The 13,983-nt window shown below is 38.9% G+C and overlaps 2 protein-coding genes across 14 annotated transcripts in view; one reads left to right on the forward strand and one right to left on the reverse strand.

Moving 5' to 3' along the window:
- LOC146313147 (sodium bicarbonate cotransporter 3-like) overlaps nt 1–787 on the forward strand; it is a 53,778-nt gene extending 52,991 nt beyond the window's left edge. For 12 of the 13 annotated variants that reach the window (XM_084738453.1, XM_084738447.1, XM_084738452.1 and 9 more), the window contains one exon: nt 116–787. In XM_084738453.1, the coding sequence (XP_084594579.1) occupies nt 116–139 (24 nt within the window). In that variant the 3' untranslated portion in view covers nt 140–787. The remainder of the gene's footprint in view (nt 1–115) is intronic. The other variant, XR_014772012.1, reaches the window with a different exon arrangement.
- A 4,206-nt stretch (nt 788–4,993) lies between these two features.
- On the reverse strand, nt 4,994–13,701 carry LOC146313148 (homocysteine-responsive endoplasmic reticulum-resident ubiquitin-like domain member 2 protein). The gene is made up of 8 exons (XM_084739453.1): nt 13,376–13,701; nt 11,117–11,194; nt 9,267–9,380; nt 8,964–9,094; nt 7,855–7,971; nt 7,477–7,764; nt 7,255–7,372; nt 4,994–5,854 (listed from the first exon to the last, which is right to left on the reverse strand). Exons 1-8 carry the CDS (start codon nt 13,520–13,522, stop codon nt 5,687–5,689), a joined length of 1,161 nt encoding a protein of 386 aa, XP_084595579.1. The 5' UTR covers nt 13,523–13,701; the 3' UTR covers nt 4,994–5,686.
- Nucleotides 13,702–13,983: the final 282 nt, after the last annotated feature.

Here is a 13,983-nt window from a genome sequence, read left to right on the forward strand (position 1 = left end):
TCAGTCCTCTACCAGACAAAATCTCATGTTTGCCATTGCTCTCCACCTTGAGCACCATAATCAATTTGCACAGACACTCACCTTGTCTCATATCGTCTTCATCTCTGCACAACAGCCAGGAAAAGGTGGCCTGCGTTAGAGTCGACGTCAGCCCAGAATCACCAGGAGGAGGCTCCACTACCGAGACCTTCCTGTGATAAAGGGAGGCCCTCCTTACCCTCCTGATACCTTCTCTCACGCAACACTTCACCCCCTGACGGGCACCATCTTAGTGGCAAAGGGGGCTTTGAACTGGAGCAGCACAACTGTCTGCCTGCAGCGTTCCCTTCTTTAGGGCAGCAGGCGAGCTCCCCCAGGGCTGCGAGTCCTACTCCACTCATGTCTTGAATTGTGCAGCACACGTACAAACGGCTGCCACACCGTACTGTAGAGCACTCGTTCTCTGAGGAATGAAGGAAATCCTGCTCTTACTGCCCACCGACGCTCACTGTTTAGGAACTTTCTTTCAATCTAGCAATTTGTCAACCATTAAAACCACAGATGCCAAAGGAACGGGCCTCACTGGTGGGGATGCTGGACTGAGTGAATTGAATTTTGCTTTTAACCCACTGTATATTTTAATTTCAGTTTTACTGTTATTGTTTTAGCTGGTTACAGTGCCGTACATTATGTTCTTTTTAGCTCGTACACCACGAGCTGTCCTGCACTGTCTGTTTCCATGTATTTTAGGTCGAATTATGATTACACCAGCTTCAAAAACTCATTTGATTAAAGCCATTCAGGTACTGTCAGTGGCAGCTGACACAAACCAAAACAGAGGTACATTCAGATACTACAACACCACACTACTAGTACTACTACTACTACTACTACTACTGCATACATCTTTGTAGAATTTGCTCATGAATCAACTCTGCTGTCTGCAGAGGAACACTCAGTATTGATATTGCTGCTCATAAGTTGGTTTTCACAGCAAACCTCACTGTTCATGTTGTATGTGATATTATAGAACTATCATTATGTATGTATGTAGGTATAATGTGTTCTTTTCATTTGTAACATAGAAAACCTACTTCAGAGGCCATATGAAGTCTGTACTGTACAGTAAGCACTTTGCCAGTATAGTTTCTTACCTAAAAACTGATTATATCGCATCAATAAAAAGGTTACTTCTCCTCCCACCGTATCTTTAGAGCTCTTGTTCAAATGTCTGTTAAACAACTCAGGAATCTTGAATGATTTCTGACTGTGGTCACTTGATATTTTTTTGTCACAGGCAGTGATAATTAACTGTCCACTGTATTTCTTTCATCGCTGGTATCACAACTATTTTAATAAATGCTGTAAATCATAAAAATATAGTTAAGGTGCAAAATAAAAAAAAAGAGAATATTCATGACCCCAGGTAGTTGCACCTGTTTTTATACTGTCTGTATTATTGTTGGTAACAGTGTGTGCGTGTGTGTGATGTAAAGATAATTTTAACCGTTGCAAATCATTTTATGCAAAATATTTCTACAGTAAATGTAAAAAAAACTATTATATTCTATGAAGTTGTTCTTATTTTGCTAAGTGCAGTCCTGTTTTAGCAATAAGTATCCCATACTGTGTGACGTATGGACTCATGAACCTAGCTAACATTCAGGCAAAGAATAATTTGTAACCTGATTTTTGTGTCTGTTTCATCGGCTCTGTCTGTGTGTAGCTGCAGTGACTATGCGGACAATAGCTTACGTGCCTTGTCGAAGCTCTTTATGTGCAAGTCTTGTACTTATTTAAGTGTTCAGAACAGATGTACAGGTACACACACACGGTGGCACACAAACGCCAAAGACAGACCATCATCATTTTACTAGAGCGAACCAAGTACACGGCTTATTTCTGTGGTAGTGTTATTCCACGTCTGTGTGAAAGTTGTAGCCTGAGCCACCGACTCAAAGCGATGTAAATCAATTTATCTTCCATTTGCAAATATAACTGACTACTGTTTCTGTCTGTGTGTGTGTTCTACTGTCACATCTCTAGTATTTGCTCATGTCATAAAAAGCTCTGTAATCTATGTTAAGGTACTTTTTTTTGAATGATCAGTGAATGTCAAATTATTGTACCATCAACATTTTACCAAACTTATCTTTTATAAAAACAAAATCTGAAAGAGACAGTTCATCCCCAAATCAGAATGATCTATTTTTCCCTCACCTGTAGTGCTGTTTGTCCATCTAGATTGTTTTGGTATGAATTGGAGAGTTTTGGAGATATCAGCTGTAGCGATGTCTGCCTCCTCTCAAATGTAATGGGACTACATGGCGCTCATCTAGTGGTGCTCAAAACGCCAACAAAAACAAAAATTTAAAAAACTCAACAGCAATGTCTATTTCAAGAAATCATGACCCACTTCCTGAAGACGATCCACAGACCCTGTTGTGAGCCCTTTCGTGAAGGAGCTATTTTCTTTCTGTGGTAGACTGTACAGCAATTACTTTCTTTCTACAGTAGAATCTACCAGAACTACTTTCTTTATATGGTAGAATCTACCAGAATTATTTTTTTTCTGCAGCAGAGTCAACCAGAACTATTTTTTTATGGTAGAATCTACCCAAACTACTTTCTTTCTGCAGTAGAATCTATCAGAACTACTTTCTTTTTATTGTAGAATCTACCAGAACTACTTTGTTTTTCTGCAGCAGTCTACTAGAACTACTTCGTTTTTTATGGTAGAATCTACCAGAACTACTTCCTATCTACAGTAGAATCTACCTTTGTTTTTTACTAGAAAAAAAGTAGTTCCTACATGAAACTGTTATAGTAATAATTCTTTGTGCTTTGATCACCACAAGCAGAGCGTTGTTTAGTTTCATGATATTCTAGAGAAGACACATTTCCAAAACATAGCAACTCACACCAAAACAATCCAGATGAATAAATAGCACCACAGGTTAGAGGAAAAGTATTTATTTTTGCTTTTGGTGTGAACTGTTCCTTTAAGTTTGAATTCAGTCACACATATTTCACAAGTTACTTCCCTTAACTTATATTTGATATAAAAATGTAAGTTGTCTGATCTGTGGAATCATCACAACTGAACATCGACCAACTAAGTACTTATAATGTCATAATAATATTTATTTTGATGAAAAATACCCTATTTTCACATGGCATCAGTTTCAATATATATATAGTATATATATATTAGCTTATAGAGGTGGATAAACTGTCAACAACAGAGTAGTGGAGATTTTATCCTCCATCATCGCTCAGTGTCACTAAATGAGAATGCATTTGTTCTGATGTACAGGCACATAACATCAGTGAAGCACATAGCATCCTGTTGTTAGCTTGAATGATGACTTCTGTCATTGCTGATTGGTGCAAAGCAATAAAAGTGAATACATGGTGATTTTCCTCTGGCTTGGTGCAGTTATTTTATTCTCAGGTGGTGAGCCTTACACTTGGCCTCGTTCTTTCCACACCCTCCTCATTTCAGACAAACTGTGGACGCCCATCACATTGACAGACGTGTTTTGTTTTCTGAAATCTGCTACTGTAGTCTAGTTTATCGCAGATAAATCTGTATCAGACATCAGCCAATGAGTAATAAGATACTCAAACACAGAAATGTTAGGAAAATGTCACTTGGTAAGTGTGTGGACATAATGTGGAGGTTTTGTTGCATTTCTAACACGCCTGGGGGTTTTTCATGTTAAAGACATAAGGTGGCAGCAGAGGTCTGTCTCACACACAGCTCAATACTGCAGACACATTGCTTCAGACACAACACTTCATCTGCATCATCTGTCCCACATGCATTGTCCCAGTTTAACGGTTTATCACCTTGATTGCTTAGAAAAGGTTTTTACCTTTGTTTAAATTGTGATTCTGAGAGGCTTTTTAAGGCCCCTACAGAGTGAATGGTTGACACACACACACACACACATGCACAGGTGTTTTCACTTATTGACTCATTAGGGCTCTTCAGGAATGTGTGGACAGGTGCAGATTGTGTGCAGTGGCATTTTCTTCACTGTGCTCGAGTATTTTAGGAAGCTGTTAGTGAAACTAACAACAAAAACCTGACCAGGACCTTACAGACATTAGTGCACAGAATTATCAACTAGTCTTTTTCCAAATGTGATGATAACATGGTGACTAAATGCATTATATTAATGGATATCTTTTTCTTTGGGTAACTATCCTGCACATTTCAATTATTCTTACATCTTATACTGTGAACTTTGTACATTCCTGTACAAAATCTGCACAGCTCTTTCATTTACTATCAAACTGGACATATTTTTGTAGTATTTGCTGTAATAATTGTTACTGTTAAACATTAACTGTGTATAGTATAGTTGCAAAGGTTCAGCTTAAAAGCTTTACGTTGGAAACTGCATCAGTTTAAAAATACAGGTCTTTTTATTATACATAGGCACTGTTAATTTTGACTATTTCAATCGTACCTACTTAATTTGTTTGATGCTCTTGATTGCTCATTGAGCACATCGTTTTTGAGAAAAACCCATTTAAAACAACATGACTACATTACCTTGAATGAAGGTTTAATAAACATGAATATTATTATCAGTACACAACAAGTTAAAGGTAACAGCAGCAGCCATTTTCAAGAGTTTTGCCCTACGTGAACTCTTGAGTTGTGGCAGTGCTTTATGTAACAGTAGGAACTTTAACAGTGTCTCTTTGCCACATGACTTAAATCCACCACAACATTCATCCTGTTTTATATTTCATTAATCATCTCTTCTGCTTCACTCAGTTCTTTCAGTGTTACATTGTTTGACTTTAGTAGAAATCACACTTCTGTCAGCCAACGTCACTCTGGCATTCACTTCCAACACACAGTACACAATGTGTTCAGACCACTGACATGTATAGAAATGGACAACATGAGAGCTCCCCGAAAGTGAAGCCAAAGCATGTCAGTCGCCCTCTGGTGGCCGGCAGCGGCACAGTTTTGTACAGTGGGAGGAAGCGGGAGGAAACAAGGCATCCATTTTTATTTATGTCAATGGTTCAGACACATTTTATGAACTCTCAGGCCAAAGTCGCTCATGTAAGTTATCACAAACTCTGCACGAGTCAGGATTATTTGCCGAGGTTCATCTTTTGGATTAAAGTGGCCCTTTTAAAATGTCTTATTTGGATACAACCACCATTACAAAGAACAGTACAATTCAAACAGAACTATCTCAACAAATATTGCAGCTTCTTACAAAGAAAAAAAAAAGATTCAGACAGATTCAGGTTGTTAAACACAAGTAGTGCTGTGGGCATGATTCTTTATAAATGTGCCTGTTGTCTCTATTTTAGAAATTACATAAACAGCACATTGGCAGACGTTATTGTTATTTTGACTATGTTTACAAGGCATCACTATCAGTCCTTGTATGTAGCAAACTTATGTTCTTGTCATTTGACAGCTATAAATGTTTGTCTTTGTGCAGACAAAGAAACAAAACCCTCCATCTGAAGTGACCATCTATCTCTTTCCATCTTAAATCAGTCCTTTGTGTTTTGGCTCAGTCTTAGATATGTAATAAAGTAGACTAGTGGGAAACTATAACACTGCATTGCATCAGAAACAGTTTCCCTAAGCAGGCAGGATACTCATCCTCCTCTTAAAGACTTAAAACAATGTGCTCCTGTGGAGAGCTGTGGCTCGGCTTGTGGTTCAGTTAGCAGCGTTTGGCGGTCCCTCTGGGATGAGCGACATGAAGAAGGTTATGATGAACGACCACGTGGACGACAGGAAGCCCGTGTGGGGAGCGCTGTTTGGATCTTCTGCTCCTTCCTCTCCACTTTCCCCGTCATCGTCCGAGCCGTCGTCCATCGCTCCCTCCTGTACGGGACAAAGTCAACATTGTGAGAGGACAATCGAGTGTCAAACACACGAACACACCAACACGCAGCGCTGCTGTATGTGTGAAATATTTGACTGTGGAATGAGATAATCACTGTTTGCTCTGTGTTTGCCTGAGCAATAAGGTCACGCTAAATGACCAATTCAGACTTAGGAGTCATTTTGTTCCCTGCTGAAGTCACTCTGTGAGCTCAAGTGTCATTGTTGGTGTTTCCTTGTCACTAGAGGCAATTGCACTTATTTTCATTATTGGTTTTAAACTGTTAGACTGGGTTGCTCCAATCAAGATTAATTTAATGTAAGATTAGTTTTAATCAGAAAACTAGCCCTAAAATTAAGCAGAACTCTGTTGCACGATTAAAAACTAATCTCTGTTTAGTAAATACAAGTTAATTGATGTAAACTGAAATTAAACAGAGCTGATCAATGTGGAGATGCTTGCTTACTTACTCATCTCTCAACTCCCCTTTTCATTTGCTAGATTCTCACATTATTTTGCTGGGATTTATTCTACAGATGATCTTATCTGTCGCTTGTCTTTTCTATGCACAGCAGGTGTTTTAGCGTCTTTTTTGTCGTTACTTCTCTCTCTTCCAAGTTATTTATTCCTTTTCAGCTTTGTTGGAGGCGTCTTGTAGGTCACCGTGGATTTCTTTCACATCCTTTCATAGCTGTTTAGTTTCAGCCATAAAGTTCTCAAATTCACATTTTAATTAGGTTAATTGCTTTGAAACGACATATTTCATCTGCTTCAGTGTCTCCTTGGGGTTTTGTTGGAGGCTTTTATCATGTACTATCACGTCTTATGTTTTGTCTGTTCTGTGTACCTTGTCTTTTGTCTGTGTTTTCTTTAATACCTCTTGTGTAATCCCTCCTGAGTGCAGGTTCACTCTGTTCTCATAACTCTTTTTGATTCAAGGCATCTCTATATGCTCTGATTATACAAGTAGTTTTACAGGTTTTTATGGGTTTACAGGGACACTCTCATGGTACTCAGTCACGCATGCTGTCAGCCAGCCTACTCTAAACTGCCATTTTTTTGTCAGAGAAATTCTAAAACACAAAGACATTCAAGTTACAATGATGTAATCTTCACTTTTAGAAAGTGGAACCAGCAAATACTTGCTTCCAGCCCTCTTGATACATTTACTCAGCTATTCGATGCATCTAAGTTGGATTTATAACCATATAGGGAGGCTTTTTCTTGTTTGGATGTATTAGTATTTCAACTTTTCAGCATAAATCCTATGGACATGTGGAAACTGGTACTTCAGTGAACAGCATGTACTACAGACACAGTCACTGCCACAGATAAAATCAGCCCATCAGCCCTGGCTAATGTTCTTGGTATAAGTCAGAGCTGGATGAGGGACAGCTACCATTTCTTGTAAGTCGTGGTTTTGTAGCTCTCCCTCCATTTCTCCATCCTGATTGGCTCGGTCTCCAGGAAGTTGGAGCTCATTCTCCAGGTTGAAGGGAAACCAGCCGGCCTGATGCCTGCACAGACAAGAACGTGGCATAAACAGTAAAATATCCTGCTTCCATTACGTATCTTTGCGACAATATCTGTGATCACTGTACAGCTGCATAACTGCACTCACAGGTAAAGCACCAGCATGGCCATCATCACCATGACAAACCGACTGAAGGAGGAGTAGAAGTAGACTACGCTGAGTAGGATCGCCGCACGTGAAAACGTGTACACCCAGTCCAGCCAATCCCGGTTCAGCTCCTCGTCATTCAGGATCTCCCCTCCCTGCGCATTCATCTGGACTTCTGGGTTGCCACGGCGATCCGCCTGAGGCCGCTGGCTCAGAGGATTAGGCTGGTTTGACTGAGCGGAGGGCTGGTCTGGCCTGAGGTGTTGAGAGGAGGCAGCCAGTAACTGACTGCAGGGAGACAGAGAGGCACAGAGAGGTTTCTAACACTGCTGCTTGAGTCTTATAAACATCCATCAGAGCTGAAGAAACAGAACTTACTAATGCATGTAGTACTGCCGGGCGTACAGCTGCTGCCACCACATCAGAGTCATGGGGTTGTAATAAGCAGGCATCATGTTTGTGGGAGGTGTTGACTGTAGGGAGTACTGATTCCAGCTAGAAATACAGATATCGTATTATTACAAAAACAGTCACATTGGCTTTGTTTACTATAAATTATCAATCAACAATTATGGTCATTTTCAAATTAAAAAATAGGTCCTGGATGTCCCTGTCAAAAAGGCTGAGATGGAATCCACCACTGAACTGACAAATAAACTAAACTAAACTTTATCAAAACAATTATTTCAACTCAATACTTCTATGTTACTGCAGCCCTTTTTCAGACATGGAATACAAAAGGTCATTGTGAAAAGGTTCACCTAAAAAAAATTCAGTATCAGTTTAGGTGTATGGTATGGAATGCAGGTATCATTTGACTGGAGAAGTTTCAAAACTACTTGTCCTGGGTTATTTCAGTCGTTACCTTAAAGAAACTGAGCACCAATATGTAGCCCTATATACTGGGTACTCCTCTCTGCTACCCCAAACTGAGGCCATGGGGCATCCTAACAGGACCTTTCTTGGAGAGAGCAGCAAAGCTCACATGGTATTTGGCACCTAACGCACATGAGGGAACGTTGAGTGGAAAACTTATGAGGCAGGAAACCAGTTTTCTGCTCTACTCCAGGCAGCCAACACTGATGGATTTTTAAACTTATCCTTCTGTTAAAGCTTTAATTAATGTCCACTGTGAGTACAAGGGCTTCTTGCCCGCTCCTTGATGATCACTCGTACGTTTTCAAATCACTTTCCTCATTTATTAGATAGAGAATTCAGCTGCACGTTTTCTAATGTTCCAGTGCACAAGACTCTTTTCTGGGACTCCCATTAAATTCCCTTTTGTGCACATGCTGTATAAAAGCATTTTATTAGATATTCATGATTTTTTAATTATTTTGCCTCAATGGCAAGAAGAAAAAACATTTTCACTGATCTGACATGAGGATAATTGCTGTCATAATGAGGTATATGTCTTTTAGGGGATTAAGCCACAAGTGTGTTTGGTAAATGAGGTCCAGGGTTTTCACCAGTCCAACAAAACTTACCTGTGCATAAACTGTAGATACATGTTATGGTCAGGGAAGGCTCCAGTTCTCTGTCTGAGTCCATCACTGTTCTCTCCTGTAGATGACTGGTTATGTTGGCCAGTGGAAGGACTATTAGAGCTTTGAAGAGGCTGTAACCAAACAAATAAGTTCTGGATATTAGTAATGGGTTATGGTTCAACTCAAAGGAAAGGTGAGCGACGCTCAGGGAGGTGCAAATTACAGCAGTGAGCTGGATGATGAAAGGAAATATGCTGCTGATGAAATGAATAGAAAGGTGTGAGAAGTGCGTGGATGACCCACCGTGGGACCGGCCGTGTTCTCGTGAGGCCTGTTGCCATGGCTGCGCGGGGGCTTCGGGGAGCTGGGAGGAGTTCGTGAAGCGCACACCAGATGGAGCATATGGTACTCATCCTGCTGTAGAAGCAGATACAGCTCATTATCAGACAGAGTAAAAGTGCTGCATGTTCAAAGAAGAAAAAAAGATAAACTTCTGAACTTAATGGGTGGACTGTGAAATTTACTTTTTGGACATTCACTTTAAGAATTGAAAATAAATTGAGAGTTCTGGTCATAATCTCTGTGTAGTATTGACAAATGCTGTAAAGATAAATATACAACATGCCAAATTGATTTTCTCAATAAAATACCATCCAATTACAGGAAAACCAGAGATTCCATTTGAAAATACATTTGTTTGATAGTGACAATTGCTGGGGCCCCGAAGTGTAAAACAAACTGAGAAATAAAACATTCTAAAAGCCAAATCAATTCAATAAAAAAACATCAAAATTTATAGGATACACTTACAAGACACACTCGCTCATTATGTTGTGAATGTATTAGTTCATTAATGTTTATTATTATTTGGAATCTGGCTGCAGAGACTTGCTCCCAGCCAGAGAGTGTTAGTGATGTCAGCCAATGATGCTGGGTGATAAGACCTGGCTCAGTCCACGCTGCAGTTCAAAAGGTGTTAGATGGGTTTAAGGCAGAGCTCTGTGCAGACAATTCATTCTTGACCAAAGAGGGAATATCATTTCTTTATAGACCTCTCTCTCATGCACAGGGGCACTGTCATGTTGAAACAGGAAAGAGACTTCCTTAAAGATGGCCACAAAGTTGGAATATATCAGCTTAAACCATGAGAGAGTTAGGCAGGTCATATCGTGTATGCAGTCGGCTAAAGCAGAGAATCAAGCAAATCACATGATTCTTGTTAGCTTTATAATTATTAAACAGAAAACACGCTTTGGCTACATTGAACACAGAGTAGGGTTATGTGAGCCATCATTTGGTGATTGTGTCTTTAGTTTTTGGACCTGGCACAGCACTGTGAAACTTTTTCACTGAGTTTGTGTAATATGCTACACTGACAGACTACAGAGGGCTATGAGGGATATAGTTAATAAGCACCCGCCAGCTGGTGCTGGCAAAACAAATGCTGACATGGTGATCACACAGTCAACGTTAGGTCAAAAGGTTCTGACCGCTCATCTTTTCTTTATTTGCTCCTTTCCCTGTCATTCAGTCACCTATTTCAACCTCTCTAGTCAGCTATTTTCAAAGAAACTAGGTGTTAGGAACAATAGATAATAGAATTTCTCAAAACAAAGCCCATAAGCCATTTCCATTGTACTGGTAGTTAAATTAAATTAAACTAAAAAATGACACTTTATGACCAATTTCTGGTAAAAGAGCTGTGCACACCTCAGGTAAAAAATAAATGGAAGACTGGCTTTAATTTGTTTTTTTGACATGGATCTCTGTGGTGCATTCGCAGCATGTATAATGGATGCATGACCAATATCTGGGCAGATAAATTAACTGATACTGGCCTATCCATCTATAATAGTTTATATTGGTATCAGCCAGTATTAGTCAATAAATATCTTTTATGATAATATCAGAGCTGTGGAATATTACATCATCCATAATTTCTCACTACATCTTAACCTTTTTACCCTCAGGAGTGCATAAACTACAGGTTATACAAACTTCTTTTTAAAATACAAAAAATGTAAAATTATCAGTTAGTCGGCTGAAAAAAATCCATATCGTGTATCTCTCTGTGAATGGTCCATCCGTAAACCCTGCATGTTCAGTGCATCCACACTGGAAGAAATAAGAAGTCTGCAGCAGAGAGACCCTACCTTTCTCAGCACATCTTTTAAGGTAAAGTGATCCAAAAGCAGCTTCCCAGAATACACCAGCCTCTGGTCCTTGGAGCTCTAAAAGTCAAAAATTATAATGTTAATGGGGTCACGAAGAGAACTGTACATCAGCAAAAATGTGAAGAATACACTTGCACCTTTCTAAACATTTCTATTTTATCTTGACAACAATGTCATCAACAGAAATAGAACAATATGCAGGAAAACAAAAAACTTGGAAATGTAGATCACGTCACCAAAAGGCAAAGATTTTATGCCAGTGAGTAATGAGGATGGGATCATAGTAACCTCAATCGGGATAAGTGGGTCTTAACAGTGGATTAAACTGGCAGTACAACAAGGTCAGTGTGTGTCTTTTTAAAACCTACATTCACCGTACGACCATTCAGGAATTTAAATTGGCTATTTAAATCCTGGGCAATTGCAACTAAGTACCTTTTATTGTGGGTTCAAGGTGCCTCATTGTCAATATGCCACAGTTAATGTTCGCTAAATTACACTAACAAAAGTTCAGCCCTTACAGAGCTTACTGTGCAGCTTGACAATGAAGCAGTTTGTCCCTGTGTGTGTTTACAATGATTACATCAGAACAAGTCCTGAGCAGGGAGGAAAGGGAACAAAGTCAGATCAGCAGCAGCACAATACAGCAGGAATCTGAACGCCTGACTTCCTTTCAACGTGACGTCAAATCTATGGACACCAAGGCTCTTTTAGCTACTACGACTCTGCAGACCCAAAAAGGAGAGATCAAGGTTAATGGTCTGTGTCATTTTTATGATAATTCAACAGTAATGTGAATAACAGAGGAAGCTTTGCAGAATTTAGACAGTGAGCGTACAGGAAAAAGTCCTGGATTCAAATACAGTCAAAGTCTAAAATATCAGCTCAGTCCATGTCTTCTGCATTAATGGAACTGTAACTCTGCCATTCAACGTCAGTCAACGTTTGTTCTCATCCTATAGAACTGCAACAGTTAGACGATTAATCGATTAGTTGTCAGCTATGAATATTTATTTATTTGTTTATTTTCTTTTCATTTTTTAAGAAAAAATGTCAGAATTATCTGATTTCAGCTTTTTAAATGAGTATTTTCTGTTTTCTTTAGTCATCTGTGGCATAGGAATCATTAATCAATTAATCACAATTAAGAATTTAACTGATTAAAAATAGAAGTGGCACTAATTACACCTCATTTGACATTGCTTTGTCTGGCAGAGACATTTGTTGTAAAAGGAAACTTAAGCTTTAAAATTAGAAAAAAATTCAAATGAGACAAAACATGCATTTAATACCTTACTAATTATTAATGATTAATCAATTGTTAGCATTTTCAACTATCAGTTAGAAAAATGCTAAAAATTTGCAACTCTGCTATGGCAGTAAGCTGAATGTCAGCAGTTTGTGGGAAACACTGATCAACATTTTTCACAATTTCCCGACATTTCATGGACCAAACAACTAACCAATCAAACAAGAAACGTATCAAAAGATAATCAATAATGAAAATAATTGATAGTTGTAGCCCTACTTGAGTTTACGCTCCATGTAATGTACACAGAGACGACCACACATGGGTCATCCAGCTGACTATGCATACCAAGTAACTGATGATTTTACACATTCATGTGTAAAAACATCATGTCTTACCACATGCTTCCTGTCACACTATGTGGTGAAACTGCTCAATATATACACACACAAAAAAACACAACACATAGGATGTAAATTGTCCTTGTGATTCAGCAAAGGTGATCAGCTGGCTTGTATGATAGAGGAAGTATACAATACCTTGAACAATATCTATTTTCAAAAGCACAGGTAAATCTTGACACAACATGTAGAGCATAAAAGTTTAGATTTTTATCAAAAGATAAATATAACAAGGTACAACATGACAGCGAGAAACCTAACCCTTTTAGAAAGATTAGTTTTCTTATCATTAGACCAGGCCTTAAAAATAACTAAATTGTCAAATTAAGTACTCTTAAAAATTAAGTAAAATTAATGGTGTCAATTTGCTATCAGGAGAGAGTACTGTAAATGAGTATTCAAAGTATTTCAATAAAATGTATTATATTTTGGAGAAGGCAGACATTCCTATGGCCGATATCTCCAAAACTCAGAAACTCACACCAAAACAATCTAGTTGGATAAATTGCTCTACGGATAGGAGTTAAAATGTGTTTTTGATTTCGGGGGTAAACTGTTCCCTTCAGTGGTCTGGAGCAAAATACTCACTGGTTTGCTTGGGTACACATCTGACAGGTGTGCTTTGAGCTTCTCCACAGTCCAGTTCTGGTAGCAGTTGATGGTCTGGTCACCGTACTTCTGGTTGGGCGCCCTGATGACAAGGGTAACAGGACTGTCCACAACACCTTGATCCATGACTCAAAACCATTTGTCTCCAGTGGAAAACAGAAAAAATATATGTGGACTGCCCTGTCAGTGTACCGCCTACAGTCCTCCTAAAAAGATCCTGGCACCATCAGAACAAAAGTTTAATCTTATGTAAAGCTTTATGGTGTTAATCTGCAGCTGCAAGTTGTTTGCAGTAAATTTGCTCAGAGCCTGAAGAGAGAAAGGAAAGCACGAGGTTAGCAATGACCCCAATAACAGATAGATATACGATAATATAAACTGACACTAGTCATTTATGATACAGTAAAGAAAGTAGGAATTTGGCATTGTAACGTTAGAATAATATTTGACAAAGAATTAACCGTTACTTGCTTGAACGCGGTATCTGACACACATTTAGCCACGGAAACATTTAATTACAACTGGGGTTGCGCTATTATAACGTTATGACGAGCTCGACTGAGACGTGACAACATGTATTGGATAAA

This window comes from Lutjanus erythropterus, chromosome 16 (assembly GCF_056507025.1).
Source record: "Lutjanus erythropterus isolate fLutEry1 chromosome 16, fLutEry1.hap2, whole genome shotgun sequence".
Lineage (NCBI taxonomy): Eukaryota > Metazoa > Chordata > Actinopteri > Lutjaniformes > Lutjanidae > Lutjanus > Lutjanus erythropterus.

Excerpts from the sequence above, each read along its gene's own strand:
- LOC146313148 (XM_084739453.1), bottom strand. The coding sequence starts at position 13,522 with ATGGATCAAGGTGTTGTGGACAGTCCTGTTACCCTTGTCATCAGGGCG. Across the intron at positions 9,381-11,116 it reads TAAAAGATGTGCTGAGAAAG|CAGGATGAGTACCATATGCT; the intron begins GTAGGGTCTCTC and ends CTGCTTCTACAG. Across the intron at positions 7,972-8,963 it reads TATCTACAGTTTATGCACAG|CTGGAATCAGTACTCCCTAC; the intron begins GTAAGTTTTGTT and ends CTGTATTTCTAG.